Source organism: Chiloscyllium punctatum, chromosome 15 (genome assembly GCF_047496795.1).
Source record: "Chiloscyllium punctatum isolate Juve2018m chromosome 15, sChiPun1.3, whole genome shotgun sequence".
NCBI classification, from domain to species: Eukaryota; Metazoa; Chordata; class Chondrichthyes; order Orectolobiformes; family Hemiscylliidae; genus Chiloscyllium; species Chiloscyllium punctatum.
In genome coordinates this window covers 106,659-120,597 of record NC_092753.1, presented here as the reverse complement: position 1 = coordinate 120,597, position 13,939 = coordinate 106,659, and the positions used below count along the sequence as shown (strand labels likewise).

The following is a 13,939-nucleotide window of genomic DNA, read 5'->3' as shown; positions in this document are numbered from 1 at the left end:
ATAAAATTCTGGGATCTGATAGCGTCGTGGGACTAATTCAACAAGTGTGCTCAAAGTTTCCATTCCACCCCTCCCCTCACTTCTTCTGGGGATCTGGGAAGATTTCACACTATCCATCCCACTCACATTTAATTCATTTCCCTTTAAACATAGATTTGCTTTGACAGCTCAGAAACATTGCAGCAAATATTCTACGCTGTTTGACCACACACGGGGCAATTCCACTAGATAAAGTCATTATAGCCCATAGTTCACTGCAGTGAAGGTGGCAGAATTGGAGTAGATAAAGTTAATATATTTCAGCTTTAAAATCTCAACAAAGGGACTTACTCATTATACAACATCTCTGCAGTCAGTAAAATATTCATTCAATGGAACAGTTAATACAGGCTATGATATAGAACAAACACACTAGACAAACTATATGTGAGATTCAATATTTTGTCTAATATTCAGATGTAACTGAATCTGAAGTTTCACAACATAGAGTAAAGAAATGTGGCTTCCCACTCAGTCATGAAATTACATATGTGCAGCACAGCAGACCAATGGAAAACTAATAAAGCTCGCCACCACATTTATGAAGAATACACCATCATGGTATGCTGATGCATAACCACTTGATAGGATACCACACTCAGACCCCAGTGCAACTGCTTGTTGTTTGTGAAAGAAAGCTGTTTTTACAGATTAAGTATCAAGTTTATCAATGCCAAGACATGCCTGGAGTGCAGGTTTTGCACAGGTTAGAAGATAGCACTCTATGTACAGGTACTGGACACACTGAGCATCTTTTGAAATAATTGCTATCAATCTTTTTTTCTGTAACATGAGATTTGAATACACAAAGAGACAAAAAAGTCACGAAGCAGGGATTCTTTGTTACAGTGGTATCAGAACATTATAGATATTTAGTCAGTTTGTTCAGATTTGTTAAGGTACATTTCTGGAGTACGGAGGGCCTGATCCCATGCCTCCTGGCTCAGAGATAGGGACACTACTGTTGTATCACAAGTGCCCCCATCAGGTCATTATAAATTTGAGAGGAAGTTAAGAATAAACAAGAAACCATTAACATGGAATGAAGCCCTTGGTTTACTTTGAGTTCAGGAATCATTTATTTGTGTCCTCCTTTTCCACCAAGAGATGTCTTTTCCGAAATACACCCATTTTTCCACGAGGGTCTCTCAACTACTCCATGCCTTCCCTCCCAGCAGGAGGCTCTAGTACATTAATATTTGACTCATTTATTCAATCATGTTAAAACTACTTGTTGTATTTAACCTTTACAATTCATTTATTATTTTAATTTGTTTCTCTCACCATCCTGGAAACAAGACTGGTGAAACTTTGTACCACCTCCTCTACAGCATTAAGACTTTCTCGGAGATAAGAAAATCAAGGCAGCATGGTGACTCAGTGGTTAGCACTGGTGCCTCACAGAGCCAGGGACCTGGGTTTGATTCGAATCTCGGGTGACTGGCTGTGTGGAGTTTGCACATTCTCCTCCTGTCTGTGTGGATTTCCTTCCATTGTCCAAAGATGTTTAGGTTAGGTGAATTGACCATGCAAAAATTGCCCATAGTGCTCGGGGTGTGTAGGTTAGATGCATTAGTCAGGGGATAATAGGGTAGTGGAATGGGTTTTGGGGGTCACTGTTTAAAAGGAGGTGTGGACTTCTTGGGCTGTATTGCCTGTTTCCATACTGTAGGGATTCTTAAAAAAATACTTATTTAAGATCCATGGCTTTACATTCTATTGGGAATAGAAAGTGAACCAAAATATTACGAGAATTTTAGTTGATCAATTGAATAGGTCACTGGCCTTACTTTCTATTAAAACATAATTTGAAAATGTGTATGAATTTTCTTTTCATGTACTTCTCGGTAAAGATTTAGTAATGGAAAGTTTGAGCTGGTCTATGGCTTAATAGTATATTTAATTGTAACTTCAATTGTTTCGAGATCAATTGAATTACTTATAATTAATGAGCAGTTAGTGCTGGCCTATTGGTGCTGGTTGTTCAATATTAGAGAGCAATAATTGACCCATGAGGTTGTTATTTATCAGTGAGTAATTTAAGTAGATTCAATCACCATGTTTTTTTTTATTGGCGTTATGGGCTGCAATTGTCTAATGGAATATAGGAACAGGAATTGATCATTCAGCCCATTTAATATGATAGTTGTTAATTAAACACTTCAATGCTTTTTCACAGCCTATTCCACAGTCCTGTATGCCTCCAGTAATGAAAAATCTTTTAAATATCTACTTTAAACATACTGAAGGACTGAACTTCTGCAACCCTTTGTTATAGAGAATTCCAAGCCTCTAAGTAAAGAAATTTGTCTCATCTTGGTTATAAATGGTATCCCCTTTATTTTTAAAATTGAGTTCCATGGTTCTAGTCTCCACAAACAGGGGAGACATCTTACCTGTATCTACCCTATCTATCCTGCTATGTGTTTCATTGGTTTCAATTAGATCATGTCTCATTCTTCAATATTTCAGAAAATACAGGTTAGTTTGCCCAATCTCTCTTTGTAGGGCAATCGTTGAAACAGGGCTGGTGAAACTTTGTACTACCTCCTCTATAGCATTAAGACCATTTCTGAGATACGAAAAACAAGGCAGCACACAGCTCTCCAGGTGCAGTCTAACCAAACCCCGCAACATTGAAAAAGTCTTCACTAGTCCTATATTCAAATCCTCTTGCGTTAAAGGTTACCATTCCCTTAGCCCTCCTAATAGCTTGCTACACTTGTTAATCTTTGATTTCTTATTGACGAGGGCACCTAAGTTTCTTTGTACATCTACTCTTTCCTATCTCTTGCTATTTAAAAATAATCTGCACATCTAGTCATAGCAAAGTGGATATATTAACACTTTAACATAATTATATTATATCTGCCATGTTCTTGCCCATTCATTAAGCCTGTCCAAATCCTCTGGAAGTCATTGTATATCTTCCTCACAACATACATTCCCTGTTACCTTTGTATCATCCACAAATTTTGAAACGTTACATTTGTTCCCTAAATCCAAATCATTTGCTGTGACCAGTTGGGGCTCAAGTACCAATCCTTGCTGTACCTCACTGCTCACAGCCTGTGAACGCGAGAATGACCATTTATTCCTTATGTGTTTCCTGCCTGTTGGCTAATCCATAATCAATGCTGGTACATTATTTCCTTTGTGGAAGGCAACTTCCTGTGGAGAGCTTTTCAAAAGCCCTCTGAAATTCAAGTATATTCCACCCACAGATTCTGTTTTATCAATTTTGTTCATTACAGCAGCAAAAGTGTCAACACATACATCAAAAACAATTTCCCATTCACAAATCCATGCTGTCTACGCAGAGTCAGATCATTATTATGAAATGTCTATTCATCATATTTTTTATAATTGATTCCATCAGTTCTCCCAATTGATGTAAGGCTAATGAGTCACACTACTCCATTTTCTCTCTTGCTCCTTTCTTAAACAGTGGGGTGACACCTCCCAGCAGGAATCCTTCCAGAATGTATAAAATTTAGTAAGATGACAGCCAAAACGTCAACTATTTCTGTAACTACCTCCTTCAACACTCTGGGATGTAAAGTCTCAGGTCTCAAGTACTTCTCAACCTTCAGTCCCTTTTATTTCTCCAGTAAAATGCTTTTACTAATTGCCCTGAAGTCCTCATTCTCTCTAGCCACTTGGGTCTACATCTCTTGGAGATTTCTTGCATGTACGTCAGTGAAAACAGGCATGAAGTAATAATTTAGTTTCTCTGCTACTTCTCTGCCAAGTCTCCAGTATAAATTGTCCTAATTCTGCCTGTAATGGACACACATTTATATCAGCCAAATGTTTCTTTTTTATACACATATGGAAGCTTTAACAATCTTATTATGTTTTGTTTTGGAGAGATAACATTCACATTACATTCCCCATTTCTTTATCAGTTATTTACTCCTCCTTTCCTCTATTTAGAAAACTTCCCAAAACTCAGAATTACTACTTTTCTGGTAACTTTATAAGCCTTTTCATTTGATCTTTTACAATCTTAACTTCCTTCATCAGACTCAGACGACTGATTTCCAGAAGCCCTTTGACAAGGTGCCAAACAGGAGGCTGCTAAATAAGCTAAGAGCCTATGGTGTTCAGGGCAAGGTACTGGCATAAACAGAGGATTGGCTGACTGACAGAAAGCAGAGAGTAAGGATAAAGGGTCTTTTTAAGATTGGCAGTCGGTGACTAGCGGAGTTCCACAGGGGTCAGTGTTAGGTTCACGATACTCACATTATACATTAACAATCTGGAGAAAGGAATGGATGGCATTTTTGCTAAGCTTACCAAGGTAGGTGGAGGGACAGAGGGTGTTGAGGAAGCTGGGAAGCTGCAGAAGGACTTGGACAAACTAAGAGAGTGGCAGGCAGAATACAAAGTGGGAAAGTGTGAATTATGCACTTTGGTAGGAAGAACTGAAATGTAATCTATTTAATTTCTGTAGCAGAGAGGTTTTGTTACGTTACAGGAATACGATAGTGTCCAAATGACGTAAATTGCAAATGTACAGTTTTTCCAAGTACAATAGCTATGTCATTTTCTGTACCCACTTTCATCTGTGATTTCATCATCATTGTTCAACTTAATAAGAGCAATATTTCATTGTACACTACATCTGTGCTAACAAAATGATTAATTCCAGTCATTTCACAAGAAATGACCAAAGTTTTCATTGACTTTAGTGTGTTATCATCCACAGATCGGAAATTGGTTGAACTCCCAAGTTCCTTAACTTTGTCCCAATACTTATTGTCCAGAGAGCCAAGATAGCCTTTTAACCACACAATTCCACACATTACAGACATTTATCAACTGGCCAATACTGCATTTTGGAAAGACTGCAACCATTGGGTGAAACCTCTTGTGACCAAAACAATGTCCTGTCTTTGATCTGCTTCTGCATCTCTAACATCTTCCTTCAAATCTTATATTGTTTAGTTTTGAATACTATATTAAACCAGTTGCATAATTCAAGGTGTAATGTACATTGAATTGCACCAGATACATCAATTGACCAGCATTTTTGGGTTTTATTCTCTTATTCTAAATCTCAAAGTTATCAATGATGTTTCTGACCTAATTTTTCTTAGTTTTAGTTCTTCTTTCATACTGTAACCTGCAAACTGTATCTAGACAGTCTCAGCACTTTGTTAACTTTATGCCATTTTTGATGTAATGCTGATTGCACCCATTGTGCTATAAGCACTTCTCGAAAGGAATGCTTTCCCAGGATTTCTTTTTAGTGTTTCTGACATTTGTTCTGGGAATATAAATTTATCTGCAACCTAATTCTTTGTCTGTACTGGATACTTTGGCACAATTCAAAACTCAAGTGTCAGCATAGATTAGGGAATGTCCAAATGAACTTTTTGCAATCCTGCATACAGTCTACTGAATTCTATTTTGTGGTCTTCCATGGTGCTATCTTCAATACTTCTCAATTTGATACAATCTGACCACATCTCATAAACATTCAATAAAGCATATCTTTGATAAATATTATCTATGGAAGTTAACAATTTGTACAAACATTCATCTGTGTTCTTCATCAGGATCCAATTCCAAACAAAAATTTACTTCTTAACCTACTTCACTTTGGTAACGATGTGCTAAGGCCATACGTTACTTTCTTTATGGTAAAGAAGTAACCCAGCCCCACATGGCTAGTAGCTTCATAACGTCCCTATAGACCCTGTCTATGCAATCCTCTGACTCTCACTATTGTTATGTCCATGATTGTATACATAACTGCAGGATGCATTCTCAACCTGGCCAAGCTGATCTGCTATCCCATAATTCTAAAATGTATTTTATAATAAGTATGATTTATACTGAGAGTAAGTATAAACCTACGACAAAGACTTAGCAGTAAATTCACATTGCTTCAATAAACTGAATTCATTTTCCTTCAGCTTACTTTATTATTTTATTTCACTTCAACTTATTTTAACTTTACTTCTTATTTGGTATGGTTGGTTGCTAAAATCCAAATACTTCTCATTTATTTCTTTATAAATGATACTTTTCTTCTAATTTTAAGCTAACTAAATTCACTTCCTGACAGCAACTTCTCCTCATCCAATTCACTTATAGATTTTCCACAGTGTAACTCCTGGATTTTTACTAACACTCAGCCTGGCTGTAGAGTCACCCTGAGTGAAGGTATTTCCCACATTCTCAGTTGTCCCCATTCCCAGAAGGTGAGTAACTGTCTTGAGCCTCTCTCTCAATCTGCTGTCTGATAGAAATGTCTCCTGCAGGTCCAACTATCTCTACTCCCAGTAGGTTGCCGGTCTCCATGTCCCCCTTTCCCTTGTACTTCCAATGTAATAAATAATATATACATTGTCTCAGACCCTCATGATTTATTGAATATCATGTAAGGTGCCCATAGTTCATTCCTGGGTAACACCATTCACAAATGAGTCTGGCTGTTCATTTGAGTGGCTTGGCTGGTGATTAGAGGTAAAAACAATAACTGCAGATGCTGGAAACCAAATTCTGGATTAGTGGTGCTGGAAGAGCACAGCAGTTCAGGCAGCAAAAAGACCCCACCACCAGGGATATATTTCCCTCCCCACCCCTTTCCGCCTTCCGCAAAGACCGTTCCCTCCGTGACTACCTGGTCAGGTCCACACACCCCTACGATCCACCCTCCCATTCTGGCACTTTCCCCTGCCACCGCAGGAACTGTAAAACCTGTGCCCACACCTCCTCCCTCACCTCTATCCAAGGCCCTAAAGGAGCCTTCCACATCCATCAAAGTTTTACCTGCACATCCACTAATATCATTTATTGTATCCGTTGCTCCCGATGTGGTCTCCTCTGCATTGGGGAGACTGGGCGCCTCCTAGCAGAGCGCTTTAGGGAACATCTCCAAGACACCCGCACCAATCAACCAAACCGCCCCGTGGCCCAATATTTCAACTCCCCCTCCCACTCTGCCGAGGACATGGAGGTCCTGGGCCTCCTTCACCGCCGCTCCCTCACCACCAGACGCCTGGAGGAAGAACGCCTCATCTTCCACCTCGGAACACTTCAACCCCAGGGCATCAATGTGGACTTCAACAGCTTCCTCATTTCCCCTTCTCCCACCTCATCCTAGTTTCAAACTTCCAGTTCTGCACTGTCCCCTTGACTTGTCCGGACTTGTCCGACCAGCCTAGCTCCTTTTCCACCTATCCACTCCACCCTCCCCTCCCTGACCTATCACCTTCATCCCCTCCCCCACTCACCCATTGTACTCTATGCTACTCTCTCCCCACCCCCACCCTCCTCTATCTTATCTCTCCACGCTTCAGGCTCATTGCCTTTATTCCCGATGGAGGGCTTTTGTAAGACATAGCTTGCTTTAGTTCACAGACATAAGAAGCAGTTAATTAATTGATTAACAGATTAAGTATGAGTTTAAATCAAACTATGGCAATTAAAATTTGAATTTTTACAATACAGATTGTCCCAACTCTTTCATGTCTATGTGACTCTAGTCCCACACCAAGGTGATTGATTCTTACCTGCTCTCTGTGTGGCCCTGATGAACGATGCTTGTGAATGTAACAGCATGAAGAATGTCATATGGACTGTGACAATCGAGAAGGCAGCCCACTACCACTCTCAAAGGGCAAGTGGGTATGGATGAGTTGTGCACACATTCTTAGAATGAATCATTAAAAGCAGCCCCTCAAGTAAAACCCCAATGATAAACAAAACCAAAGTCAGATGCCATTCTGTCTCTATAGGTCGGCAGTACTAAAGAAACCTTGCTGATATGTAGCTCCAGGTTTAGGCCATCAGGAATATCCCACATCTGCAGTATTTATTCCAAGTTGGTATTGAGCAGTATTCTTTGATTTTACAAACTCAGATTAATGTACAGATCAACGACAGCCTGGATTTGGAGCGACATAGCATGCTTCCCCAACAAATGCTTACCGAAGTGGTGCGTAAAAATAAAAACACTGTAAAGGTTTTCTGCAAAATATGGCTGTTTGAAAATCTTATATTGAATAAGATATTTTATATTGAAAGACAGGGGACTGAAATTCCTGGCTTTGCTAATTTCAATGTTTAACATAAAGGTGACAGGAGTAATAATTTGTGGAGTGTAGATTGTAGTGCTGATAGGGCCATTTCAGATGTCTATTCTACTCTGGAGATCCCTGGCCTTTCAAAAATGGATGGAAGGACATCCGTGAAATTTGAGAGAATAAATAAGATACATACATGGAACTCCTGCAGTTTTCTTGAGCAGTATGGTCAGTGACAAAGCGAGTCGCTAGGTATGTTTCTACAATAACCTTAACAAACTGCTGTGACAAAACTGCTACAAGTCCAGTTGTTGCATGATATTGTATGTACAGTAGTTCATTTAACTGTAACTGTATAATTACTGCACTTAGTTTCTATATTTTTATGATTATAATTTTCAGCGTATCCTTATTAAAATGTTATATGCTCGACTGCATTTTTATGTATTAACTTACTCTACCTATAATTTCACTCGACAATATATCATACTGTGTTTCAGATTGGATGTTTGAATTTTTTTGCCTTTGATCATTTATTGTGGTGTAACTAATTCATCCATTCTCTGTTGTATTGTGCAATATCCTCTTTTCATATTCTATTGTATTCTATTTTATAGTAAAATCCAGTGTGTTAATTTATTTTACTCTCACTCAATTACCTAACAGGTGGCACAGTGGTACGGTGGTTAGCACGGCTGCCTCACAGCGCCAGAGACCCAGGTTCAATTCCCACCCCAGACAACTGTGTGGAATTTGCACATTCTCCCTGTGTCTGTGTGGGTTTCCTTCGGGTGCTCTGACTTCCTCCCACAGTCCAAAAATGTGCAGGTTAGGTGAATTGCCATACTAAATTGCCTGCAGTATTAGGTGTAGGGGAATAAGTCTGGATGGGCTGCTCTTAAACGGGTCAGTGTGGACTTGTTGGGCCGAAGAACCTGCTTCCATACTGTAAATAATCTAATCTATGGCTGTTTCTTCTCTGCACTGATTTGTAAATTTATTGTGTTATTGAAATAAAAATGTTTAGAACTTATATTTTATTAAAATAATGTTGAACATAGGATGACTGAAATCTAGAGGCAGCAGACATATATAAGCATTTGCGTGTGTTTCCTCTGGGTACTCCGGTTTCCTCCCACAATCCAAAGATGTGCAGGTTAGGTGGAGTGGCTATGCTTAATTGCCCATAGTATCCAGAGTTGTGTAGGTGAGATGGATTAACCATGGGAAATGCAGGGTTACAAGGATAGGTTTTGGTGTGGGGGGGGATTCTGGGTGGGGTGCTCTTCGGGGGGTCAGTGTGGACTCAATGGGCTGAAATGACCTGCTTCCGCATTGTAGGGATTCTACGATTAGATAACTTAGGTGCTTCAAAGAAATTTCTTTAAATTTTACATTGCAGGGGTTGATCGAGATCTTCTTTCAATTCGGACTTTCATCGAGCTTTTCAGAGGCCTTCACTGAACAGCTGAGGTTCTTTTTTATTCTAAATAAAGAAGTAAAACTAAAAAAGTACACATCTTAAAGGGTTTTGTTTTACATTGCAAAGGTTTTATTTTGAAAAGCCGGACAGTATTTTTTAAAATAAGGAATTGCGCTTTCGTTTTGAGGAGTCCTACATGAGATCAGCTCTCGAGAAGATTTTTTCTCTTCACGGAATTTATTGAAGTGGAGTTGTTTTTTATTGAGATAATTAGCCAAGTGGTTGATTTTATTCAAGATGACTCTGTGATTCAAAGGTCACATTTCCCTTCATTTTGAGAGGAAAGGCAAAACTATGGTTAATGGCCTCGGCTTGTGTAGAGGCTCATGGGAATATCAGAATTTTCTCTGTTTTCCTTAAAATAAATGGCATGAATCTGTGAATTTAAATTTTTAACATTTATCCCTCTTCTGGGTATATTAACTGATTGTCAAGGTTAAAAGGACAATATTGTCAGTATTTCTGATTAAAGTTTTTTATTATGAATAAAATTAAACTTATTGGAAGCATTTCAAAGCCCAATGTTTGTTGGTGATGCGTTCAAATCAATGAAAGAAAACTTAACTAATAATAAATGTAATTTTGTCTAAAATGTACTTCTGTTCTCCTCTTGGCTTTAATTCAGATTTTCTTGGTATTTTTTCTTTGTTCCTTGTTTGAAATGGGTTCAAGGTAGGGGAGCATACTCTCAAAGCAATCGGTCATGTAAGGATTCCTACTGGGAATTAAGTTAGAAGTAATGGCTCATTCAATCAGTGGACATTGTGTGCCCATAGTTAAGGTAGACCAAGCTCTACATGGTGAAGTGTTCCATGTGAAACCTGAGGCATAGCTTATAGTTGTGAGGGGATGGGACAGCTATGCTGCTATCTATCTCACTAGAACAGCTACCAAATGTGATCTCTGTACTGCAGTTACTGGGCTAGCTTTGGCGTGAGAGATTAAAATGCTATTCAATTCTTATGAGGTGAAAAGAGACGTATTTATAATTTTTGGTTTTGTGTCCTCCCTTTTCTTCTCTGACAGTGGAGACCTGGCAGAAACCTGAATGGCTGGATCACTCAGGAGGAGACAACTGTGGATGTCATGGCTTGACAACATCAAATGATTTTTGACCATTCAAAGATATATCAAGCTGCATGCTTACAACCCCCAATTCTCCTTCATTAGAGGTTGACCAGTTTAACAGACAAAAAAGCTGTGCCCTAATCCCAGTTAAACCTCAGATGAGACCTGACAGGGTTTCAGAAACAATAAGGATGAATTTGGTGCGCAGAGTTGTCAACAAATTTGAGGTCAGGTTCAAGGGTATAGATAGTTTTAAAAGGGTATAATTTAAGGATGCCAATCATAAGTATATATCTGTCTTGCCAACACTGACAGCATGCTTGGACACAAGCCAAAGGTTATTATGGTATACTTTGAAGTAATTTGCACTCCCAAAGCTTACCAGAACTATTATGAATTGGGGATTGAGATATGAACTCTTCAATTAATTCTGATCCTTGCAAGTAAGCCTTTTAAATTTCTTATTGATTTATTTCATTCTCCTAGTCCTTTTTGACTGTCTTTCTTAAAATCAGAATATATCTTTGCATAAGACCTTTAGAGGTGTTTGGAGAAAGTTTAAGAAAGGTAACATGAAAAGAGGAAGTGCCCAAAGTGCAGACATATTGTTTCCCTCCTTACCTGAACGTTTGAACCGAGATTTGAGAACCGCTTTACCTAAAAAATCAGAATGTTGTCAATATTCTGTCGTGACTAAACATGCAGGTGATTTGCATCCTTCTGAAGAAAGACTGCTTTTATCACTGAGATACAGTGCTGGAGAATTGGGCCACTTTTGACCCTGGGAACACAATTAGCACCTGTGCATGAAATGTTTTTGTCCATCATTTGCTCACAGGCATTAATCTATTTATTCAAATTAGATACATGCTTTGCATTCATAGCCAAGCCTGGAACTTTATTCTTTATGAATAATGCCCAGAGCAGGAGCACAAACCTGGAACCTGTTGATTATATGTAAGAAGTTATTAGGAGCAAAACCAAGTCTTAAACATTGAGTACATGGTTAAAGACCACATTTCCACAATAACTGCTTGCATGGGGAGATATTAACAGTGGGACCAGGAGTTGGCCATTTCAACTCCTTGCATCTACTGCACTCAGTTAAATCATGGCTGATCTGCAGTTTCATATTTCTGCCTTTTCTTCATAATCCCTGATATCCTTACTTAAGAAACAGCATCTATCAATTTAAATCCAATCGTTCCCAACTATCCATGGCCTTATTGGGAGAGAATTCCAGACGTGTTTAATGAATGGTTCGATCAATTTTGGACATTAAACAAACAAATCGTTGTGTGCCTGTACTATATACAAGTCATTTTTTGGTGATGATCAATTAGAATATGCAGATCCTAAAGTGACACTTGAATGGCTATTAATGCCTGATGAAGGGCTTTTGCCCGAAACATCGATTTTCCTGCTCCTCAGATGCCGACTGACCTGCTGTGTTTTTCTAGCATCACTCTAATCTTGACTCTAATCTCCAGCAGCTGCAGTACCCACTTCCATCAGGCTATTAATGCTACCAAGGAAAGCCACTCAGACAGACATTCTTCTGCCATAGTGTTGAAGAAACTATAACTGTTTTCTCATGAACCTTCAGCCTGCCCTCTCAGATACTTACAGATCCTCTGTTAATTGGGGACCTAAGGGCAGGACCTCACACCTCATTTAAGATCTCATACACCAAGAACAGGAAGTGAAAGACAATTAAATTACTTTGAACTTTTCTTTGAGGACCTAAAGGGCCAGCAAGCTTTCCTTTGCCTTCACAAAAAAAAACAGTGGCCCTTCCTTGGATAAGGTTTAGCTCCCCCCACTAACCACAATTCCCATTCCCAAGTGCTGCAATGTACTTACCGTGTGCCTGGGACAAATCTCATGAGTCACCAGCGGAAACTTCTTGCTACTCAAAAATCTGCTTTGGCAATTGGATTGTGAATTTGGCTGGGTGGCCAAAATGTAAACAAGACTTAGCAAATAAAATCTACCTGGCTTCACATTAATGATGATTAGGTCTGTTGTCTACCATGGGCGTTCCTCTCAGCAACAATTTTGCCTCGTTTGAACCAACCATGAAATGTATAACTATAACACCTGAATCAGGTCTTTAGTTCAGTGGTTAGCACTGCTGCCTCACAGCACCAAGGACCTGGGTTTGATTCCAGCCTTGGGTGACTGTCTGCATGGAATTTGCACATTCTCCCTGTGTCTGTGTGGATTTCCTCCCACAATCGAAAGATATGCAGGTTAGGTGAATTGGTCATGCTTAAATGCCTGCAGTGTTCAGGGATGTGTTGGGCAGGTGGGTTACGGTCTGGACGGGTTGCTCCTTGGAGGGTCAATTGGGCCTTGTGACATTGCTCCCCTCTTTGACAAAGGCCAGTTTATTTCATAACGTGGCACATTTAACTTCCCCTTTCACTAGCAGCAGAACTGAATTGATCTACATCCACAACAGAAAAGGTTCTCTCCCATTCTTTCTCCTCTTTGACTTCAACCAAGTTTCCAGAGGGGGATCTGTCCTTCTCCACTCTCACATGGTCACTGAGGACATATATTGCTCTTCTTTCTGCTCCTTCAGTTGAGCTATATAATGCATGTGTCAATATGTTACACATGGGAAGGATTAGATTATTTTCACAGAGGATAGTAGACTTTTGGAAAACCAGTAATTTACTGCATACCTACAAAAGAGAGCTAAACCTGTTCCTAACTAAAGTGAAGTTTGTGGTATTTGAAACATTAAGTGTAATACTTGAGCCATTTAAATCATGGTCAACATTTTAATCACTTAAGGTGGACAGGCAGGGGGAGAATCAGACAGACATTTTCTAATATTTAGTTCTTAAATTGGCCTCTAATTAGTTATGCTTTCGCTTCTCTCCCAGGAGATTACATGGCAACTGATAAACTCATTCTTTAGGCCATGTTCTTATATCCAGATGTACATTGGATTAGTGGGATTCAAAATAATCTCGTATGATTAAAGTTTTTGTTTTGGTTCTAAATCGCTTGCGGATTTGTTAAAAGATTAGTTAACATTGTTCATTCCCAGAATATTTGAGTATTTCATGCATCGCAGAACAATTTAGCTGATGGTAGTGTTTAGCTTTGGCTAAAAGTGCTGGTTGTGTGAGATAAGAGAATAATCTATGGACAAAACAATTAGTTGCTAGCTTAATAATAAGCAGATTGACCAGGTGAAAGAAAAACAAAAATCACTGGAGAAACTTAGCTGAACATTTTGTTCAAACAAACTCATGGCTAGGGGTTGTATTTACAGTAACTGTGATCAGACTATAAT

At 39.1% G+C, this 13,939-nt stretch overlaps 1 protein-coding gene across 18 annotated transcripts in view; it reads right to left on the bottom strand.

Moving 5' to 3' along the window:
- The window catches only part of LOC140485969 (uncharacterized), a 208,805-nt gene that overhangs the window by 167,655 nt on the left and 27,211 nt on the right, over positions 1-13,939 (bottom strand). For 14 of the 18 annotated variants that reach the window (XM_072584407.1, XM_072584420.1, XM_072584413.1 and 11 more), the window contains exon 4: positions 11,251-11,286. The exons of the other annotated variants lie outside the window; for them this stretch is intronic. In XM_072584407.1, coding sequence (XP_072440508.1) covers positions 11,251-11,286 — 36 coding nt within the window. The remainder of the gene's footprint in view (positions 1-11,250; positions 11,287-13,939) is intronic. 18 annotated transcript variants of the gene reach the window in all.